Source organism: Crinia signifera, chromosome 6, assembly GCF_055691185.1.
Source record: "Crinia signifera chromosome 6, ASM5569118v1, whole genome shotgun sequence".
NCBI classification, from domain to species: Eukaryota; Metazoa; Chordata; class Amphibia; order Anura; family Myobatrachidae; genus Crinia; species Crinia signifera.
This window is the reverse complement of record NC_139222.1, coordinates 133,762,239-133,786,898: the sequence shown is the minus strand read 5'-3', so window position 1 is coordinate 133,786,898 and position 24,660 is coordinate 133,762,239. Positions and strand designations below refer to the sequence as shown.

At 42.1% G+C, this 24,660-nt stretch overlaps 1 protein-coding gene across 2 annotated transcripts; it reads left to right on the top strand.

Moving 5' to 3' along the window:
- Positions 1-16,587: 16,587 nt before the first annotated feature.
- On the top strand, positions 16,588-24,309 carry LOC146008210 (keratin, type I cytoskeletal 12-like). Of its 2 annotated transcripts, XM_083147281.1 has the most exons (7): positions 16,588-16,693; positions 16,727-17,199; positions 17,988-18,070; positions 18,174-18,330; positions 20,986-21,147; positions 21,985-22,110; positions 24,088-24,309. In XM_083147281.1, the coding sequence occupies exons 1-7, from the start codon at positions 16,588-16,590 to the stop codon at positions 24,307-24,309; spliced, it is 1,329 nt and encodes a 442-aa protein (XP_083003407.1). The 2 variants fall into 2 exon arrangements, with proteins under 2 accessions (XP_083003407.1, XP_083003406.1); XM_083147280.1 differs by having other exon boundaries at positions 16,588-17,199.
- The last annotated feature ends 351 nt before the right edge of the window (positions 24,310-24,660 follow it).

The following is a 24,660-nucleotide window of genomic DNA, read 5'->3' as shown; positions in this document are numbered from 1 at the left end:
CTAGGGTGTGGCAGGAGAATAAAATAGTGTGCTGAGAGTAGCGAGGCACCGTGCCCAAAGCATTGCGAGCAAAGCGAGTGATACAAGGGGATGCGATGCACTTCAAACTGCGTCCGTGTCAACCTTATGTCAACCTTATGTCCTGTCGACCTACACCCATGTCGACCTAGACCCATGTGGACCTTGTCCCTTGTTGACCCAGACCCATGTCGACCTTACTACCTGTCGACCTAGTGGTGTCCACCCAATGCTTGTCGACCTAGTTGCTGGAGACCAAACGATCCACACCCGCTGTAATGAGGGATTAGATTGGGGGCGGTAATGGAGAGTGACAGATAACTGCAGGCATGTCATGGACATTCAGTGGGTCATATCCAAGGTGTCTGAGGGACATTCAAGAGTAACAGAGTGGCATACAACCGGTAACAGAGGGACATAATATGCAAGGTGACAGTGGTGCATACACACAGAGGCAGAAGGGCATACAGGGTGACAGTCGGACAGTGGGTCATTAACAGGATGACAATGCAAAATCCCTCCTCCCCCAATTTTTCCAGCTGAGCTCAAAAATGACTGTACCTCCACCCCCTGCCACCCCCATTATCCACTGACCTTGCATGCTGCCACTGCTGTTCAAATCACGCAGTGCTGAATATACAGTAGGTGGAAGATGATGTTGGGGATCTTCTTAGTGCCCGACAACTGTCAGCTCCTCTCCAACCAGGAACAAATTTTTATAAAAAACTATTATTTTATTTTGAAACCCTGGATCCGCATATGATGGTACCAATGTTTCTGCATTTGTAGGCCATTGGATGGAAATGGTGCAACAGCAGTGGACATCCCTATGTTCATTTTAGCTTATGTTCATATTAGCACTTAGGGCCTTATTCTAGTTCACTCTTTCTGACAAAATCCTTCTTAGATGGACAAAACCATGTGCACTGCGGGGGGGCAGATGTAAAATGTGCAGAGAGAATTAGATTTGGGTGAATTATTTTGTTTCTGTGCAGGGTAAATACTGGCTGCTTTATTTTTACACTGCAATATAGATGTCACTTTGAAGTTAAACCCCACCCAAATCTAATTCTCTCTGCACATGTTACATCTGCCCCACCTGCAGTGCACATGGTTTTGTCCATCGAAGAAGGATTTTGTCAGAAAGAGTGAACTAGAATAACGCCCTTAGTTGCAATTACGAACTGCAAAAGGCACAAAAACAAAACATCTGAATTAGCCCCTTTATTTGTATGGCATTGCACAAATTCGTCCTTGCAGCTTCCCTGCATCTGTGCACCTCCTTACAAATTGGGATCAGGCCCCCAGTATGACACAACCTGCCCTTCAGATATTTTTAATGTTAAACATACAACTCACTAGATGTAATAGAGTGTGAGTTGTGAAATAATTGGAATCTTGACAGACACACTTGTTGAATAATAGATGGGCCAGGGGCCAGCAACATAGCTGCTAAGTCACCTCACTCGCTGTGCTCCACAATATAAAGTACAGTTTACAATAAAGAATTAAAGAAAAAAAGTGTTGAGTCCCTTCTCAGCTCCCCCTGTGAGGGCAGCTTGAACAAGAGAAGTCTGTGAGTTCTTCGCACGCACCTGCTAGCAGGCACATCTGGGTATACAACCTTCTTGGGAAGGGCACATCATAATGGCTACATGCCCCTTGTGGGGTATATGCAATGGTTGCATGGTGTGCAGTGCACTCATAACAGACCCAGTAATGTGTCTGCGGTGGGTTCCCAACTGCAGTTTGCTCTTATTTTACTTGCAGTCCTCTAAATTCCATGTTGTCTCAGCACGCGATCGCTTTCATTAAAAGATAATTTTATGTCTACAGTTAGATGTACTGTATGTCCAACCCTAAATAAGTTCCTTGTTATAGAAAATAATTTAATCTCTAACTCTGTTCACTTCTTTCTATTTTTACTTAGCTGAAATATTTATGTGACATTGGTGGTGCAAAAAGAGATGGGACATATACTTAGTTCAGCATGATAGTGTTACCAAGATAACAAATGACTCTGTCTGTGATTATAGATGCTATGTTTAGGGTCACCTAATATTTTAGCACTCTAGGGACTGAGGGGCAGATTTATTAAGCTTGGTGAAGTGATAAAGTGTCTGTTTTTTATCACCGGCCAATCAGCTCTTACCTGTGACGCTACAGGCTTGGTTTAAAAAATGACAGGTAGGAGCTGATTGGCCGGTGATAAAAACCAGACACTTTATCACTTCACCGAGCTTAATAATTCTACCCCTGATTGAGATATGGACACAGTGTCAATGGTTGCAATTCACAAGTCATTCACAGACGTGCACAGGTCAGGGGTACATCCTGTCTGTGCAGCGGCTATCTGGTTGCACGGCTCCGCAAATTTCACACAGCTGCAATCAGGTCTAAATCAGGCCCATAGTGTGGCCATACACCCAGGGGCATCAATGGGATCAGTGGCACCTGGCTGGTCCTTCAGAACTAGAAGTGGTGTGGTTTCACAGCCAACCCCATTTTCAGCATTCTGTGGGCATGCCGAACCTTCTATGACTATCTGGGCTTTCCCCGGAGACTCTTTTGCCTGCACTGCCAGCTCTTTCTCAGTGTTTTAGAAACCATGGGTTTGGCAAAGTGTATGATAATGATGGAAGTGGTCACCAAAAAACACGTTGCCTGCGCTTTCACAAACAAACCCATGTTTCTGCCCCTATATGCTGGCTTCTTGTCAATCATACTGCAACCTGCTATGCGCACAGATATTTATTCGCTGTTTGCAGGTACACATGCACAAAGCAAAAGCTGCATACGCGCAGATGACCAGTGATCAAATGACTTGTGAATTCTCTAGTTAGCTGAATGAAGCACCTCAGGTAGTGAGACATGTATACGGATACTACTGTGGGGTGTACTCTGACTAAAGGACACTACTGGGCAGCATAATGTGTAATGTTCTGTCTATTTGTGCAGCTTCTCTGTCACTTAGTTTTAGCCACAAGCTCACTGCAGCCTTTGGCCAATATTGGTGAAAAATGTAAAACAATATTGAGAGATATGAAGTGGTTCAAATTGACTGGAAATCACAGGACATAGGGGGTTATTCAGACCTGATCCTTGATCTGCTAAATTGCAGAGTGAAATCCCGCCCTATGCAAGGCTGCAAATTGCTTAACATGGATCGTGATTAGCTGCAAATCACTTCGCAAGACGCTCACCATCGAATGATTTTTACACTGTGCGCAGTTTGTGCTTAGCTCAGAAATGACTCTGTGGCTGCAATATAAATCGGCTGATTGGGGCCAGAGCTGATGTAACATGACTTCCCTTCAATTGCCTAGGCACACCTGTGTTTTCCCTGACACTCCTATACTCATACACACTGGGAGATTTTGAATTTCCTTGTCTGAGCTGGTTTCATCTCAAAAGCTGCCCAGTGTGTATGGGGCAGTGATGAGCGGTGAGCACTTATGTGCACTCACACATCATCGACGGCAACTGCTGCTCGTCTGCTGATATTAACAGCAGATGAGTGATGTGGTTGGTGGCTTTCCATAGTGTTCTGCTATGAAAGTCGTCCACCCCTCCGAACATCGGTCAGTGTGTATGCAAAGAGCGATGATCAGCCCAATGATTTTCCTCATCATCGTTGTCCATACACACTGGGCAAAATCACCCAGTGTGTATGGACCTTTAGTGTGAGAATGCTGTGAAGCTCTCCCTCTGGGATGGTGCCTCAGTGTCTAGTTATATATGAAATAGTACATCCAGGACAGGACATAACTCACAGCAGAACTTTTGGAATATGTACTTTCCCCTTAGGGGACAAAGTTACTTTATAGTTCCTATTTTAGGCTTTGAAGTTATTTTAGCATTTAGATATTTATCTCTGTGTTGTCTGTCATATAATAAAGTCTGTATTTGACTAATTTTGAAAAAGCATTTCAGGGAGCTGGTGAAATCAGCAGCAGGTTACAGTGGGTGTGCTCTGCTCCACCTGAGAGGCATGTAACTGCAGCAACTGTATAGTTTGGCACATATATACAGTATGGACATAATTAAACCAGGGTTGCCTACCCTCCCGGAATGGCCAGCAGGGTCCCGAAAATCAGGTCACCCTCCCGGCCCCACGGAAAGGTGGGAAACCCTCCCGAATTCTGGGGGACCCCCGCTCCCCCCTGATTGCCGCTTCCCCCATCCCGGCCGCGGCGTTTAAATTTCCCTTTCTGACGATCTCCGGAGAGGGGGCGGGGCCAAAGTGTCATCATCGCGTCGTTTAGCCCTGCCCCCTCCGCAGAGATCGTCAAATTGAGGCACTTTTCTTCATGGGGCAGGGCTTATTGATGTCACGTTTAAGCCCCGCCCCCGAACTCCTGCTGAAAGTCTCCTCTCCGGACTTCTCCCGGAGAGGAGCTTTCTAAAGTCGGCAACCCTGAATTAAACTAGAGATGTGCGGGACAGGTTTTCTGAAAACCAAACCTATCTGAATTTTCTAGTTTTGAGTAGTTCAGACTAGAGCCCAGGCTAATGATTCCTTACCAGATACAGATTTCAAACTGAGGCAAAATAAAAAGTAAGCACCCTTTGCAAAATTGCAATAGAATTCTGTATGGCTCTCGGCATCCACTGCAATTCCTGAACCATTGAAAGGATTTTGTTGTCTATGAAAATGTGAGTAGGCTTGTACTAATCTGCGACTGAGAAAGTGGTCCTCGCTGATGTCACAGAGCCTCATCACAAATGCCTGGACACACCTGCATTTATTCTGACACACCCAGAAAACAGTAGGTTTCCACCCCAAATACCAGCTTTCTGTCAATCAAACTGCACGTGTATTAAGATTACAAATCCATATGCATTTTCTGTCACTAATTTCTACTCGCGCAGTATTCATGCTCAATCGATCGATAATACCTCGACTTCCGATTTCTCTAATTAGTGATCCATGCTGAATTCGGCCCAAAATTGGGAGCTATAAGGTGGTCAAATTTGACTGGAACTTTATAGAATTGAGATCAAAAATAATGTATAAACAAAAACAGACCAAAATTATCTGATTTTATCTGTTTTTAGATCCAAAACCTGTGAGGGTAGTATTGACAAAATTGTAAAACAAAAGCAAAACATAAGGATCTGCGCAAATCTCTGAATTAGGGTAGGAAGACACAGGAAGGAGAATTCTGTCGAAAAAATGTTTAGCAATAAGTCACTGAATATGGTGCTGTACAACGTGAAAAAAAGCATGAGAAATGATAAAGAAAAATTTGTTGTGCTATCAATAGTGCAACATTATAAAAGTTAATTACAGTTTAGTCTTGTGGTTTAGTTGTCTGTTCATTCTGGGTGTTTCCCTCCTATAAAACACAGAATTTATTTACATAATATATTTACTCAAAAAAATTCTGTCATTGTCCTCAAACAAGTATTTGAAACAGTATGCAGACCTGCAGGTATATTGCAATACTGTAGCTGCAATACTGTACTTCATGTTATATATTGTAAAATGATTATTTTTTTGGATGCAATTTATACCCATCTTTTGCATACATTTTGTCTAACTTGACAATAATCTCTTCATTAATAATTTGAATATGAACATTGAGACGTGCGCCAGGTTCGGACTAGCGAGTTGGTGCTCCAGAGAAATCCATGGTTGGCTCCCATGGTGGATTCAACCCATTCCTGTGGATTGGTGGGACCTAGCCTGTTACACTACATTCACAACTTAGCCAGCTGGAAAGCAGCTGCACTTATTAAATACACTGGTGCAAATTACTGCTGACCAGTGAATGACTGTAAAATATCACCACTCTGCTTTGTGGGCCTCCAGGCTTGTATCTCCATCCACTCATGTAAGTGGGCAGGGCCAAGCCCTTCACAAGTCACCCTCAATACAGCTGTTTGGATAGCAGCTGCACTTACATTAATACACTGGTGAAAGTTGATTATTAAGTGTTACCACATTTTCGGGATGGCCACTGACCATTGCCTTCATCGGAGAACCAGATGGAATCCTTTCATTGATGGCACAGTGTAGTAATTTTTTTTTACAAGGTGCCTGGACAGTGAGCATGGCTCCATCCCTAACACTCAGACAGACCCCCCCTCCCTCCCCCCCAGGCCCTGCCTGGCTCAAAGAACAGGGTTGACCATTAGTTGGTGAAACCATCAATGGTCACTCATTGCATATGTGGCAACCATCGATGTCCAATTGCTTTAGACTCTGGTTGACAAAAAAGGTAAGAGGAGCTGACTTTACTATGACTACACAGGAGAAACAACTAGTCTCCATGAGTAGGGATGGACCCAGCCATGCTACATCATTGCCAGAATCACACACACGGCATTGAGAATGCCTTAAGATGTGGACTAACAATAGCAATTAAGATCAGAAATGGAGTACACAGTGCTGACGGCTGTTTGCATTACCATCAGAACATGTCTATTGTCTGTGTCCCCTGCATACTACCATTTGAAGAGCATGTGGTTTGCATTACAATCAAATTATGTACAGTATGTAGTCTGTGTCCTCTGCATATCTCCTCTCTGGTGATATCATAGCAGGGTCTTATGGCAGTCGCTCATCTGCAAGTGTATGCTAATGCCGTTACACACTCTATCCCTTTACATTAGAGATGTGCTGGTTTGGTTTTACCTGGATTTACACGGTTCTCAAAGTTTGATCTTATTGGCTATCCAGCACATGTGACAGCCGATAGCCAAAAATATCCCACTTTGAGAACCGAGTAAATCCAGTTAAAATTGAACCCGCACATCTCTACTTTACAACCATATAGCTAAATGTGCGAGAACAGAGATACCCACTTTTAGCACTGGTGAATGCTGTGAATTGGTGCATCCAGTACAGCATGATTGGTCAAACCATCCATACTTTGACACTCCTATAAAGGCCGTCCACTCCTTTCATATGGTTTGCCACACCCCTCCTTAGTGGACCCCTTTTTCTCTGGTGGGAACTTCATAACCCAGTCTGAAACTGCAGAGCAGGCATTCCCAACCTCAGTACTCAAGGCAAACTAAAGCTGGGTATAAATGTACAGATTTATCTTTCCAATCTACCTGGTAGGAGCAAACATCTGGCAATATATTGAAGCATATGACAGACAAATTGGTTAAATCCATTAAAACAGTTTTTGTCCATTTTCCACTGTTTGGTTGACTGTCAAATGCTTCCATATATTTCCAGATTTTTGTTCCCACCAGGCAGATTGGACAGATAAATCTGTAGGTCTTTATCCATCTTAAAGGTGCAGGTTTATGTGATATCCAGGCTTCAGCACAGATGAATAAATCAAAATAAACTGATCTACTTATTGTGTCACCTCTGCTCAAGAACAGATATCATTAAATCCTGGACTATTGGTGTGCCTTAAGGGGGTGTGGTATGCCGTCCCGACATTTCGGATTCCAACCGTCAGTATACCTTCATTGGCTGCTGGTACTCTGACATGGGATGAGCGCAAAGAAGCTCCTTGCGATCTCTCTGCGCTCACAATACAGCGGGCTCTGCGGCTCACGCAGGTCCTATTCTCCCTCTATGGGAGTCGTGGACCCCATGAGGGAAAATAGCCCCTGTCAGTCAGTATCCTGACTGTCAGGCATTAAAACAGGCAAGATTACGATGTTGGTATGCTGACCGTCGGAATCACAACTGAATAGATGTCACCCTGAGCGCCTCAATTTAATCCAAAACCTTCTATCACATATGTCATCCGGCACCCGCCTTGAGTACTGAGGTTGGGAATTCCTGCGGTAGAGGGATTCATTTGTCAGCAGCAGTAAGTTACATATATATATATATATATATATATATATATATATATATATATATATATATATATATATATATATATATAAAGAAAGTCCCTTCTTAATCCAGTCATACTCTGTAAATCTCTAGCAGTTCATTAAATCTCATTTAAATTTACTATGATATTTGGCTTTCTCTCTACTGCTGTCTGATCATGTTCACAGCGAATTATGTAAACTCCCATACCTCAGGATATAGATAACTCACACTGAAAAATGAAAAACAACACCCCAAGCAAGTCATTTCAAAGCGATAAATAAAAATAAATGCAGTAAATATTAGCCGCTCAGCCATACCACAATAAACTAAAGCCTTAATCTAATAATTATCGAGAGACTACGATATTCAGTTATAGATTTGGGTATTTATTAAACTAAAGGCCTCTGATATAAAAGGAATGCATATTTACATATTGCATGTGCCTGGGTCTGTCTATGTCGGCTTGTTTACTACAATTCCAATATTAATATGTTTATTGAACTTTATACTTTTAATGCACCAGCTAAAAAATAATAGGGCATGCGACAAAAGACAGAAAGCATGCATTGCCATTCACACCACATTGTCTAATCAGGGCACACTTTACGTCAAACATGAGAAAACTTAAGAAATGCACACAGACAGGCAGGGCTGCCATCAGAAATGATGGGGCCCAGGACTGTAAAAAAAGACAGGGCCCCCCTGTGTATATATATGTGTATGTATGTATGTATGTATGTATGTATGTATGTATGTATGTATGTATATGTGTGTGTGTGTGTGTGTGTGTGTGTGTGAGAGAGAAAGAGAGAGAGAAGGGAATAGGTGGAAATGGAAGAGGGAGGGTGAGAGAGAATGAATAGGGGAAATTGGTGAGTGAGGGAACGGAGATATTGGGAGAGAGAGAGAGAGAGAGAGAGAGAGAGAGAGAGAGAGAGAGAGGAAGGGGGAGCAATAGAGAGATCAGCCTGAACAAGAATATATAATAGAAGTACTCAGAGGCGTAGCTACGGTGGAGCCGGTGGAGCACAAGCTCCGGGCGCAGACATGTCACCTGGCGCCAGAGCTCTGCCACTGGCTCCCCCGCCCTGCTCGCCCTCTGTGCCCGGCATCAGTCACCGGCGAGCGGGACGCCAGAGGCAGGGATGCGGCGCGCCGGCACCATGACGTCACGGGGAGGGGGACGCTGGGGAGTCCAGAGGCTGACTGGGCCATTACATAATACATATGTAACTCTCCAGGGCCGCTGCCGGTCACATATAAGTGGCTGATAGTAATAAAAGATAGAGCACCGGCAGCCCAGTCTGTACTGTTCTGCAATACAATCAGAGGCTGCAGCTTGTAGCTCCGCCTCCCTGAGCTTCTCCAGGACCCTTACAGATGAATCTGTTGTACAGCAGGGCATGCAGCTGACTGGCCGCACCGATGCGGAAGACAAGGCTGCTGTGTGGGAGAAGCTCAGGGAGGCGGAGCTACTAGTTGCAGCCTCCGATTGTATTGCAGAACAGCACAGACTGGGCTGCCGGTGCTGCATCTTTTACTACTATCGCCGGGTGCAGACTGCACTGCAAGCAGTGTCTACAATAAACATGAGAATTGATGGATGGCAGAGGGAAGCTGTATGCTTCTTGCCACAGCTGGAGAACCGCTAAACCCCTTACTTGAACCAGGTAGGTTGTCCCTGTGTCACCCCACTGTCACTGTCCCTGCATCATCCTGAAGTCGCTGTCCTTGCGTCACTCCACCACCTCTGTCCCTGAGTCCCCGCTGACTCTGTGTCCCCATAGTTACTGTCAGTGTCCCTGTGTCCCCGATATCCCTGCGTCACCCCACCATTATTCTCCCTACTGATTCTGGGTCCCCATCATCACTGTCAGTGTCCCCGCAATCCCGTCGTCACTGTCCCCACAGCACTCTACTGTCTGTGTCCCTGCACTGGGGCGCGAAACATGCCCTTGCTCCGGGCACCGTGGAACCTAGCTACACCGCTGGAAGTACTCACTGTGTTGAGGGGGCTGACAGGGAGATTCTTGCTGCAGTGTTTGCTTTGTATTAGGGGTGGCCATCGACCATTGATGATTCGAAATCATCAATGGTTCATTGCCGATGTTGAATATTTTTTGCCTTAGATGGGGGAGAACCAGATGGTTTCCCTCCATCGATGGAACAGCAAAACTATGTTTTGCGTTATTTATTTTTTTAAAGTGCCGGCACACGGAGCATAGCCCCATCCCCCGACACCCGCGAAGCTCCGCCCCCCATGTTTTGATTGGCCCACAGGCCAATCAATTAAAAACAATGGATGACCATCGATATGTAAAAATATCGATGGTCATTCATTGCATAGTTTAGCACTATCGATGGCCAGTTGCAGAATTGCCATCAATGGCAATGGCAATGATGGCCATCCCTACTTTGGATCCCTGCGACTTGCTGGGTCCTCCTCCCCTCATCCGCACAGGCAGTGCACCATGATCTCCTCTTACCGAGAACTGCTTTCCGGCATCCATTAGTCTGGTCTGCTCTGGTCCCAGACAGCGAGGGCTGCTGGGACATGTAGTTTTATTTTAAGTGCCTGGCTGCCAGACACTTAAAAAAACTACATGTACCAGCAGCCCTGCTTTCCGAGACCAGAGCAGAGTCTGGCTGCAGCAGAGCCGATGAGCACACCACGGGGACAGAAATCAGAGGCAGGCAGTTAGCTGGTAAGGAACTATTTAATATTTATAGTTGTAGGACCAGGTCTGGGCCCTCTTCTCTGTCAGGGCCCGGGACTCCAGACCCCCCCCCCCTCTCATCGGTGGGCCTGCAGACAGGGTAGCTGAGAGGTATGCTGGGCCTCGGTATAGTTTTGCGAGTGTGGCCTAATCACAGGAGGCATGGCCACCTTTGCCATTAGGCCATGCTCCCAAAGTATTTAGAGGGGGGTGAAAAAACACTCTAAAGTCGATGGGGTGGGGGGATGGGGTTATTGCCCCCCCAGCAGCAGTGCACACCTACAGCATATGCTGTGCTAACAGCAGGCTCAGCATGATCCCTCAAGCTGTCAGCACAGCACATGCTGTAGAGGTGTGTTCTGGTGCTGCTGCTGCCTGGGAGGGAGGGAGGGGGAAGGGGTGGGGTCAGACCAGGGCCCCCGCTGGGCCCCTCCAGCAAGCCTGGGTAAATAGTATCCCTATAGTGGCCCTGCAAACAGATAGATAGGACCATTGGCGGTTTTTACCTATGGGCTTCAGGGTTGTAGCCCCCCCCCCCAGGTAAAATCCGCCACTGTCTCTGCCTAAAGTGAAGCAAGATGCAGTCTGTGAGACTGCTCTGGGTTCATTGTGACTGGCAGTGACTTCCAGTCACTCAAGGCAGTCCCATTGGGAGGTGTTCCCTCCCTCCGGGATGCCTCTCTGTGCACAAATGCGCGACAACCCCCCAAAACGGGTTCTTCACATGTGCCAGACCCAGAATCCAGATTAAGCCTCCGGGGGCTGCTGCAAAGGCATCTCATGGAGGCTTGGGCCAGTGCATGCGCAGTATGTATGAAGTTGCTGCGGTTGCACTGACCTTGTGCAGAAGACAAGAGGCAGGGACCGGAAGGACGGTGCGGGAAGCACGGCAACAGCAAAGGAGCCGCCACTGGATAGGACAGATGTATCTTAGGTGTGTACCCAGCTTTAGTTCACTACCATGTACCTCCTGGTGGGTACCTTATTTAGGGACCCATTTATCAATGAGATATAACACTTGTTGTGAATGCTAAAACCCATTATAAAAGGTGCTCCAGCCAATCAGCTCCCAGCGAGCCAACCTAAGTCACCCCCTATATGTGGCTTCTTAGCAGTAGCTGTTTAATTAGCCATGCAATGGGGTTCTGTCAATCTACCTGCCAGCAATCTCCTTAGAGATTTGTACAATGAACCTCCCATTTTGACCCATTTTTTAATTATTGGGTGTTTGACCTAATAAATAACATTTCACCCTTGTAAACTATAAGAATACTTATACTTATATACTTTCATATGTATCTTTGATCACAGCCAGGGAGAAGGGCTCTAATAGGAACCTGTCTTTGCAATGTGTAAAAGTAGTTTGCATTAGCAGCGGAATGCTTAATATTTGCAGGATACCCCCCAAAATCACACATTGGGGGGAATTTACTAATATGAAAAACCGAGTTTTTCGTATTAGTAATTCCCCTACGACTGCATATGACTGTTTGAGTCGTATGCAAAGTCGTGTTCCGGAGGGGGATTTACAAAGCAGTCATATTCGACTGCTTTGTAACCCTCCGATGTCGTAGGAATTCGTATTAGCAGCCGTATATACGGCTGCTAATACGAATTATTTGTAGGCAGTCTGCACGGATCAGTCACGGATTGTAAAAAACAATAGTTTGTTCTATTTTTTACACCACTATCAGCTCGATGCCCACCGCCCAGAGGCATCGAGGACAGCACCAGGCTTCAGCCTGGTCAGGTAAGTCCTGGAGGGGGGGGACCCCTTTATTGGGGGGGTCCCCACTCCCCCAGGGCCCCTGGCCAGGCTGACTGGTCGGTAGGGTTAATGCTTTGGCCGGGGGGACTTGCATAAAAAGTCTCCCCCGGCTGTGGCATTACCCTGCTGGCTGGTTTTGCCTGCGGCTGGTTCTTAAAATACGGGGGACCCCTAGTCATTTTGTCCCCCGTATTTTGGGAACCAGCCCCAGAGCAGGAGCCTGGGGCTGGTTGTTAAAAATCAGGGAACCCCTATTTGTCGGGATCCCCGATTTTTAATTACCGGCTCCAGGCTCCGTCAGCCTGGTGCTGGTTTCGGCTGTGGGGGGGACCCCACGCCGTTTTTTTTTTAAAATTTATTTAATTTTTCTATTTTTTTACACTGAAGCCTGCACGGATCTGACTGATCCGTGCAGGCTTAAAGCAAATAGAACAGGAAAATTGTGTTCTATTTTTCCTGTCGTATTTGCATGCCTGTTTTACACCACTAAGCAGCCGTATTATCAGTACGGCTGCTTAGTAAATCAGAAACCACCATTCTTTTGAATGGTGATTTCTGTCGTATCCTATCGATGGTGTAGACATTCGTATTTGTAAATACAAATACGAATGTTCCATCTTTAGGAATACGAATTGTTGTATTTTTGGGATTGTAAATCCCGAAAATACTAATTCGTAAAAAAAAGGTGTATTTCTCCCTACGAATACACCTTTTTTCTACGAATCCATTTTGGTAAATGTCCCCCATTATCCTGCAAATATTAATTTCTAATAGGCCCCAATATGAACATGTGGAATGAACTACACAATGATGTCTCTGCAATGTGCCTGTATATATATACAGGTTGAGTATCCCGTATCCGAATATCCGTTATCCAAATTATTCCGAAAACCATACATTCCAGAAAGTGAAAAAAAAATTGTTTTTGTTAAAAACTCACTGGTGACATTTGTAACGGCACTACTGAGGACATGATATGTAACTGGCACTATATATGTACAAGAAAATGATTGCTTGGCATTCAAATTCAATATCTGAGATAGTACACAAATTTTGTTTCATGTTTTGAAACCTTGTTTTTTGAACAAATGAAATATATTTATGTGCATTTCATGTGTTTGATGTAATTATACAGCATAAATGCAAGATACTTCAAAATATATAATTGAAATATTAAAATATTCCGAAATACGGAATAATCCGTTATCCAAAATTCTCCTGGTCCCGAGCATTTTGGATACGGGATACTCAACATATATATATATATATATATATATATATATATATATATATATATTGTAATTTGTTTTTATGCTTGCTATGTACGGTGCTGTGGACACTTTGTGGCACTTTATAAATAAACAGACTACTACTACTACATATAGTTACATATGCGTCCATCAACATCTACTGTATTAGTTTCAGCCCTTAATAAACGTAGTGTACAGTATTCGGTACTTGTGTAGTTTCACAAGCACCAGCATGGCGCCGTGCTACTTCCGGGTTCTACGCTCGCCACAAAATATGTCAAAAAAAGTAACTTAACTCCATGCCAACATGGATAGTTCATACCCCACTATCCACGATGGCATGGAGTTGATTTTAAATAGCGTGGTGAGCGTAGCGAGCCACCAAGCCTGCAGCGTGGGCGAGCGAAACTACAAAAGTACCCAGTATTCTTATATCTTGAAGACAGATTATAATTATTGTTTGTACCCCTGGATGTTTTTAATGAGTAGATGTTTGTCCAACCTTATATTAAACGTGTTTATTGTGTCTGCCGACACCGCCTCTCCCACAGTTTTGCTTCCCTGACCGTAAAAAAAAAAAAATCCTTCTAAGGGAACAAAATCTTCTTTCCTCTAGTCTAAACTCATGCTCAAGTGTCCTAGAGCCCTTCCTTACAGAAAAAAGGGCACCTGATAGTTCCTTATATTGGCCCCTGATATATTTGTATATCTTAATCATGTCCCCTTTAAATGTCTCTTCTCTAGTGTAAACAATCCCAATTTGTTCAATCTGTCTTCATAGCTTAAATTCTCCAACCCCTTTATTATCTTTATTGCTCTTCTTTGGACTTTTTCCAGTTCTATGATGTCCTATTATAGTGCGGGGCCCAGAATTGTAATCCATATTCTAGATGCAGTCTAACCAGTGCTTTGTACAGTGGCATTATTACATTTGAGTCCCTAGTCTCCATGCCCCTTCTTATACATGCCAGTATCTGGTTGGCCTTATTTGTTGCTATGTGACATTGAGCGCTACACCCCAGTTTGTTATCAATTTGGACTCCTAGATCCTTTTCACGTTCTGAATTACCCAGTGCCTCCCCGCTTAGGTTATAACTAGCCACTGGTTATGTCCCCCAAGATGCATAACCTTACATTTATCCACATTGAACCTCATTTTCCACTTTTTTTTGCTCACTCATTAAGTTTCTTAAGATCACTCTGAAAAAAAATTGTGGAGACATCCTCATTTGATCTATTACTTTACTCAGTTTTGTGTCATCAGCAAAGATGGAAACTTTGCTGAGTATATCCACCCAAATATTGTTAATAAATAAGTTAAATAAAAGGGGCCCTAGCACTGACCCCTGTGGCGCTCCACTTAGTACTGGTATCATACTTGATACTGCACCATTTACACCCACTCTCTGTTCTCTAGTACGCAACCAGTTCCTTACCCATCTACAAATTATTACCCCTAGTCCCAGATCCTCCTTTTTATTTATCAGCCTCTTATGTGACACCGTATTAAAAGCCTTTGCAAAATCCACGAAGACCACGTCTACAGTATTTCCATTATCTAGGTTGTTGCTGACCTCCTCATAGAAGCCTAATACATTTGTTTGGCACAAGAGATTTTTCACAAACCCATGTTGGTTAATACTGATTAAACTATGAAGCTCTAAATATTTTTGGATACCTTCCCTTAAAAATTCCTCAAATAATTTACCCACTCACAGGTCATCCTTTTTTGCTTTTTGAATGGCATCCAAAAATACAGAACAGGATTTCCATGGGCAGACATTTACATTTATTATTGATGCTGAATGTTAGACCATTGATTTATGTAAAAGTTCCTCACAAAACTCACTTGCACTCACACATTAAAGTGAAACAAAAGTGCCTCCTGATAAAGAATTTGGGGGTCTTTTCATCAGGCTTAATACATCTGCCCCAGTGTGAGATAAAGTACCAACCAACATGCTTCTGTCAACTTTTAAACACAGTTTTTAACATGCCAGTTAAGAGCCGATTCATTTATCTCCATTCACTTTATCTGTCTCCAAGGCTTAGTAGATGGACCCTTCAGGAAGTAATCACATAAATCATATAACAACTGTACATCATGGTAACCAGTTAGAATGTCGACCTATTCTGAATGCCGACAGTCAGATTGTCGACTTGGGCTTTAGAACCACACTCAGTATAATCCAAACTGTTGACATGGTTAAAATATTGGCAAGTTCATAGAGTTGACAATTAACATTCCGGTGTCAACATTAAGAATGTTCACAGACTGACCACATACCTCTTCATTTGAGTATCTGTATACCTTATGTACTTTTGTATTACACTTTAAAAGCATGGCTAGGTCTACAGCACATACATATGTCACTTTTATATTCACTTTTTCTTAATATATTTAAATTTAGTATTTTTTTTTTGTCATATAATATAAGCTATTCACACATGCATCCATGTAAAGTTATGCATTATGGGCTGATGGCATAGTATTCACTAATGTTCTACAGCAACTCAAGCTCTTAATGCAGATTTAATGTACCACACAAATCACATACTATTGTTTGTAAACTACCTGATTTTCATGTCATCCTTCCCCAAATCCCTATTTACCTTCAGGTACAGCAACTCCGTTTAACCTTAAGTTCGAATAAGATGAACTGCAAACTAGAAAGCAAAAAGTAGGTATTTGATCATCTGGCAACATTTTTGTGGCTTCAAGCACAAATTTTAAAGTATAATACATAATTAATGTGTTTAGGCAGGTTTAGATAGGCTTCAGCAGCTTCAAGACAATATAATTTCACTCCACCCATCCTCTTCTTTTGATTTAATAAATGTAGCCTTGAGCTAAAATATTTGTGCAGATAGGAACATATTGAAACTGAATAAATTATTGAACTGGGCACCAGACTGCAAATCTTAGATGATACACCCATCATCATTTTATATAAAAGGACAAGATATCTAACGGCACTGGCATCTGTTCGATACTAGAGTCACAGATCACTCTGAAAGCTCCTCCTCTATTCCTTCAACATGACTAGTTTTAGAAAATCAATATCTTCCTATCAAAGTGTTGGGAGTACATCTGGAGGCGGTTATGGCTTTAATGAGGGTTATGGAGGCGGTGAATTTAGTGATGGTTTTGCAGCAAGAGGTGGTGGAGGGTATGGAGGAGGTTTTAGTGGTGGAGCAGGAGGAGGTTATGGAGGAGGGTTTGGTGGGGGAGCTGGTGGAGGGCATGTAGGAGGATTTGGTGGGGGAGCTGCTGGAGGTTTTGGTGGGGGAGCTGGTGGAGGTTATGGTGGAGGAGCTGGTGGAGGTTTTAGTGGAGGTGCTGGAGGGGGATTTGGTGGAGACATGTATGGTGGAGGTGCTGGCGGGGGATTTGGTGGAGGTCAAGGTGGTGGATTTGGTGGAGGAGGTTATGAAGGCATACTTGCCACCAATGAAAAACAAACCATGCAGAACCTCAATGATCGATTGGCTACTTACCTGGACAAGGTCAAAGATTTAGAAGAGGCTAATACTGACCTTGAGCGCAAAATTAGAGAGTGGTATGATAAGAGAACTTCAGGGTCCACTACAGGTGCAGGAGGACCGGACTATAGCAAATATTACCCAATAATTGAGGATCTAAGAAACAAGGTAAGACATTTATTATAAATCCCATTTGTCTAGGAGTAGTAGACATATATGCAATACGTTGCAGGGAATGCACTCATTCACTTTGTATATTCATTACAGAACTATTTTATTTTTCATTATTTGAGTACTACATGTTTTGTTACTGTGTGAGACAGAAATGTAAAAAAAAATCCTATAGTTGCTGCAGTTACAGTATTTATGATTTCTAAGTGATGCTATGAAAGTGTGAGATGATCTGAAAAATACATCACTTAAAAGACAGCACAATGGGATTCATTATGATGTGAATGCTCTTCATTTGGCCTTAGGGTCCATAGGAAACAAGTGTATAGCCCTCTCATCCTTTGCCTCTGCAAGGTATTAAGGGCCATTCCCAGGAGTACTGCATAAAGCACTTATGTGAACTATGGAGGGTCTTGCTGCCTTACACTGTCCATACAGTCCTCATAAAAGTAACCCTGACGGCTAATGAGAAATTTGTTTTCATTGTCTAATCTGCATTAGTCTGAATATCAACAGTATAGAATAACATTCTGTGAGTTACACCACCATTGTGAGTTATGATTTGGAAAAAGGGCTTTGTGTGCATCAAAGATAATTTTTTGTCAAGAAGAATATGCAATAGATCAAAAATGTAACAAATATAAAACCAATATAATAAGATATTTATGTTTACATTGCTAATGTAGAGAAACAATTAAAGTATCACTCACATTTTTATATCTGCATGTGATATAAAATGTAAAAAATAAAAATAGAAAAAAGTATTGTTTTGCTTCTTATTTTAGATCCTTGCTGCCACTGTTGACAATGCCAAAGTAATCCTGCAGGTTGACAATGCCAGGTTGGCAGCTGATGATTTTAGACTGAAGTAAGTGATACAAAAAATGGGCATACTGTATGTTGTTATTGTGGTTTGTGGTGCTCTTGAATCCAAGATGGAGAGAGGTGAGATAATGCTGACATCTCTACAGGTATGAGAATGAGTTGGCCCTCCGTCAGAGTGTGGAAGCTGATATTAACGGTCTGCGTAGAGTCCTGGATGAGCTGACTCTGGCTAGGTCTGACCTGGAATTGCAGATTGAGAGCCTGACAGAAGAACTGGTTCATCTCAAGAAGAATCACCAGGAGGTAAGAGTCAGATAACTCCTCTGTCATATACTACATGATAATGTCATTAGTACTGTATGTGTTATTCATAGCACAGTGATCATTTTAAAGGAGAATGGTTATGCCCCCACAGCTAGAAATAGAAGAAGTATGTGGTTGTGGGGGGGACGGGGGGGACCTTATGACCCCACTGCTCCTCCTATACAATCAATGTGCTATACATCTACAATATAGTCTTGTAATACCATTACCTAATGACATTTACAGGTACAGTTTTGAATTCTATTTGTGGAATTTAGCTTCTGTTTTGCTTGTCACAACCTTCCCTATTGGTAGTAGCCACGGGTGCCTATTTTTCATTTTAAAATGTATATTTTAAAATAAATTTATTAAAATGTAATGTATGATTTAGAGGGGTTAAGACAAGGATTTTATTAGGTTTTTTTGTGTTTCTGGAATAGGAAGACTGGAAAAAAGGGTTAAGTTTTTTTAATTTTTTGATAATTGGAAGAAACATGACTAACATATTACCAAGTCTAGATCCAACCTTCAAAGTATCTGTATTTATTGGAAATAAACAGTGCTGCCATACTATTTATTTCATCTTTACAAGCGCTAAGAGCCTGATTTATGATGACTTGCATTTGTGCGAGTTTGGCCCTGTCCCGATGTTTCGTGGACTGCGCATGCACTATTATGCGCATGTGCAGCCCCCCTTTGCGAATGGCTTTGGTGACTTGCATAGTTGCTAAGCTATTCATAGTCATCAGGGCGGGCCCAAAAAAAAACAGATTGTGCGCCCAGGAAAATGCTAGGCCCTCCCATGTGAACGCAGGTGGCCGATGCATGCTGGGGGCAGGAGGCTGATGTCATATGATGTCATCGCCTGCCCCGTTCTTGGAATCGCACACTGCAAATAGAAGGCAGTCAAGACTGACATATTTGTGATCGGGGAAAATTCATTCGGTCGACCATCGAATGATTTTTGGTCTGTAGGCTCCCTGCGAATGGATGTTTATGCTAAACATCCATTTGCATTATGGCAGGGATGTTCACGCAGCGGCATGTGGCGGGCATTCGCTCGCCCAGTGGGCAGAGTTATAGAGCTCAGTAAGCAGCGAATCTGCATCAGAAGATTGGATGCCTTGGTTAATGTAATGCTATTTTATGTGTGGCCAGATACCTCAGAACATAAAATAAGTAAATTATATAAGATTTTAGAGTCTGGGATTATCTTTCAGATCTTTTTTTTTTTTTAAATTTGTGTTGAAGGAACTGAAATCCAAGTATCAAAGAGTATGATACCCAATATTTTACCTCTAGCAACTGAGCAGGAGACCTGTCTATTCTTGAAAGATCTACTCAGGAATTCTTTTTAACTGTGATCCTTGCTGCTATGTAATTTACATTCTCCACTCTGTGGTTGACAAGTTAGGATGTTGTGCTACTAATTGTTCAGTAGATTTTTAAATGAAGAATTCTTTAACCTTTTTTCCCCTGTTAATATCTTTTTGTATTTTGTTTTGCTGTCCCTAGTACTTAGATTAAACCTATGAAGGAAATTTCACAAGTATTGTTCTGTAGAAGAATTGAATAAGAGGAGGGATCTAATGCATTGACCATAAGGACTAGTAGAGGCTGACTGGATAACAGAGCACTATGCAGGACCTTATTGGTTCTTTATACAGTTGGTGTATGAGATTTCTCCTACAATATGAATTTTTCTCAGAGCACTTGCAAAGATCTCCTGTATACAGTATGAAAGTACAAGGATAAACTGCTGTGAGCAAACAGTGGATATAAGAAAAGGGCACATGCTGTAGTAAATACCCCATACATTCCCAGTTCCAGGCACTTATTCTGGTTTGAATTGAGTTTATGCAAAACATCCATTTGCATGTGTGCGCACGTGAAATCTACATGCAGGCGGCGGGCGGGCGTTCATGTGGGCAGCCTTTAGATGACCTGCAAAGCTGCAAATTTCACAGCTTTGCAGGTCAATCAGAATGACCTCCAACATTTTGGCAGTAGACAGAACCTAATGATATGTGGATATAAATCCCAAATTATGAGTGTGTATGGCTAGATCATAGGCATGGTCTGGGAAGATCAGGTCATGGCATAGGCAGATCAGTACGTGTATCATCATTTTTTTTTTATCTAAATATTATCTTATATCAGGTAGGAAACCCACTGATTTATCAACCTGGGTGAAGCATCAAGCATTTGGGAGAGATAAAGTAGAGAAGTTGACTAAAGCAGCCAATCAGTACCAGGAGATATTTCAATATGATAGCAATCACAATGTATTTCTATCTGGTAAAACATTTTTTATAAAGCAACAAAACTAAAATGAATCTGATTGAAAAAAAAACATTTCAAAAGGATGATGGAAACAAATGCAGCATGTGTAATACTGGCATGAGATATTCTTATATAATTTTGTATTATTATTATTATAAATATACTATTTGTAAAAAAAATACATGTTATAGGAATGGTTTGGTCTTAAATCATTCAAGTTGGAACTGATACAATAAGTTTGGTATTAAATAATTGCCATCTGTTTGTCAGAGGTAAGATACACATTTTAATTTAAACAAAGGTGAGATGCATACATAGTTTTGGAAATACGTGTAACTACTAGGAGGCTTATTTGGTATTTTTTCAATGTAGGAGATGGCAACTTTCAAAGGAGGAGAATCTGGTCAATTAACCGTTGAAATGAATGCAGCTCCAGGTAGAGACCTAACCAAACTCCTGAATGACATGAGAGAGCAGTATGAGGCCATTGCTGAGAAGAACAGAAAAGAGGCTGAGGAACGGTACAATGAACAGGTAAAGAGATAACATGCCTGATACTGAGTCGCATGCGGAAGTGTACACAGCAGCTGTCATCTGTATGCAAATCGCTTGTGTGCATCTGTGTATGTGCAAGGATTGAGATGCCCACTAACAGCATTCGTACACGCCATAATACTGGCGGATGGATTCCTGTCGGTCAGAACACCATTGCCGGAATCCTGACACCTGTCACATTGCTGGCTCCACAATCCGACAGCCAGAATACTAAACACAAATATGCCAGTGTTAGGGTGCGGGGGAGTGCTAGTAATAGGCTGTGGGTAGATATGTGTGTGTGTGTGTGTGTGTGGGGGGGGGGGGGGGTAGGGTGTTATTTTAGTTATTTGTTACATCATAGCTAAGAAAGTGCAGTAAATCAGTCCATGACAGCTTGGTAATGACTTATCACTGACTTCCTAAGTAAATGATAAAGTACATAACTTGCTATTAGGAGTGACTGACCAATAGTGAGATTAGATGCTTCTCTACAAAGACATCCTGTTGTCATCATAATGGCCCAGGAACCATTATTGCCCTGGAGATTCACACAACACAAATAACACATTTTTATAGAGTTGCACACAATTAGTGTGGATTAGGAATATTCCAAAATATGAACAGGCTAACACCTATAAGATTAATTTTCACAAAACTAGGACAGAGGTTATTATGATCTGTAGGTGCTACATGACAGTAACTGGGTGATGTAGTATAAAATAACCAATCATTTACAGTAGTTTAGAAGCGTAAAGTGAAATGAGTAATTTTGTTGCAGTTTTTTCTGCTACTGTATGTAAAGTTGATTTACCATGTGTTACTTTGCTGTTTCAGAGCAAGGATCTGAAGAAGGTGATTTCAGCTGCGGTAACTGAGGTGCAGACCAGTAGTACAGAGATGACTGACCTGAAAAGATCACTACAAGCCTTGGAGATAGAGCTGCAGTCCCAGCTGGCAATGGTATGAATATGGTGCTGGAAAAGGACATCATCAAAATCAAACTGCAGTTTTGCAGTGTAAATGATTGCCGCTTTAAAACAAAATGGAGATTTCTTAACGAATCTTTCATTTTATGAATCACTTATCCTATAAAATTTATCCCATAGTCTCAATGTAGATCATTTACAGTTGGACATTGAGAGTTATTTAGACCTAATCGCTGTTGCGTTAATTTGCAATTCGGTTAATTATCGAACGACTGCGCATGCGTACAGATCATAATGCTCATTTGAGAGGCCGAACAGTGACAAAAATCAGCGATTCATTTTTCGCAATTCCCTTGCAACTTAACTAACAATCACAATTTAGGTATGGTACCCTGCCATTTTCAGGGAGTGTCAAAATTGGGGTACATATGCTAAGATGAGAGTTCTATTGAAGATGAGATGTTGCTCATTTCAACTCATCAGATTCTACTTATTTATTTAGCACCATCTAGAAGACAATACATAACATCTGATTGTTGCTATGGCCAACATCCCATCATCAGTAGAACTTCCATCTTAGTACATTTACCCCATTGGTTTAAAAAAGTGCTTGTGAATTAAATTTTTTAATAGCTGCTTAGTACCAATGCAGACTTCCACAACTGGGTAGGTGAAGCTATAGCAGCAAGCAAACACGCCCATAAAATATCTCCTGTATCTCCTTGGAACACTCTCCCAGAATAGAAATAGAATAGTACAATTAGAGGTTCTACAGCAGGGGTGGGCAATAAGAGGCCCTCCAGCTGTTGCTGAACTACACATCCCAGCATGCCTTGCCTTAGTTTTGCTATTTGGCCATGCTGAAACTAATGCAAGGCATGCTGGGATGGTTAGTTCATCAACAGCTGGAGGGCCACTTATTGCCCACCCCTGTTCTACAGGGACATCTTACCCCAGAACTCTACCAATCATAAGAAATACCTCAGTCTAGCGCGACCATAACAGAGGACATGAGCAGTAAATGCTAAAATTGCATTATGCTATTTGTATACAATATAAAAAGTATCATATACACATCAGTGAATAGTGTCAGTGTTACTAAACATTCGGAAGCTGAATTTTAATATACAGGTAGATTCAAATTTTGTAAAAACAAATACAAAATATAAATTTAATTCAAACATCTGTGGTTTTCCCTTTTAACAATCATATAAGAATCTTCTTTCCTGTAATAGTCCAAACTGAAATGTCAGTTACTGTTAGTAATAGAAATAGACAGCCACATCTACATATAGGGCCTGATACTGGTTCACTTTCAAAAGCAAATTCTCTCTCTCTCTAATGGACAAAACCATGTGCACTGCAGGTGGGGTAGTGTAACATGTGCAGAGAGAGATAGATTTGTATGGGATTTGTACTTCAAACTGATACTGTATCTATATTGCTGTGTAAAAATAAAGCAGCCAGTATTTACTCTGCACAGAAATAAAATAACACCCAAATCTAACTCTCTCTGCACATGTTACATCTGCCCCACCTGCAGTACACGTGGTTTTGTCCATTAGATATAGAATTAGCTTTTGCAAGTGAATTAGAATCAGGCCCATAATACATTTAGCTAGAGAGCTATAGTTATCGTTACCATCACAATACACTATTGCATAAACATACCATTAGCAATGTTGACATTTGATCTTGTTATTCTGGCATTTTAGTTTACCTACTAAAATAATCCCAAACCATTTGAACTGGTTAATATCTGCTCCAACACCCAAGTACATTTGTAAAATTCAGTGCTATATTATGGAGAGGGAATTAATCTAATTACCAGTTGAGAGGTCAAAAAGCAATGTTTTATTCAGTGGGGATAAATAGGCAACCACCTCCATTTTTCAATATTACTGTACTAACTTTTTCTTCCTTTCAATATTGCTATTTCCTGTATAAAACTCAAACATTGTCAAAGTCATTGATGAGGTGACATAGAAATAAATGCCTTCATTTTCCATAGAAAAAATCCCTTGAATCAACATTGGCAGAAACAGAAGGTCGATACTGTGCTCAGATTGCGCAAATACAGAACATTATCAGTAGCGTTGAGGAACAACTGACCCAGCTGAGGTTTGATCTGGAACGTCAGAATGATGATTACAAGCAGCTGCTGGATATCAAAACCCGACTGGAGCAAGAGATTGAAAAATATCGTCAGTTGCTGGACGGAGAATTAGGGTAAAAACACCAAGCATCCCAGAATAAAGGGTTATTCTCACAGTGACTTAAGGGCTAACATGTTATCTCTGTATTGAAGGTCATCATCATCATCATCACGTGGAGCTTCTTCAGTGGATTCGTCTAAAGGTACATTATGCCACAAGAAGCACCTAGAATAAACAGGGGCAGAAGTATTAAGTCTGGTGAAGTGAAGTAGTGATGACATGGAAAGTGGTAACGCACCAGTCAATCAGCTGTGTTTGAAAAATTACAGTTAGGAGTTGATTGGCTGGTGCATTATCACCTTCCACTTTACCAGGCTTAATACATCTCCTCCATTATTACTTTAGCAGGCTTAATACATCTCCTCCAT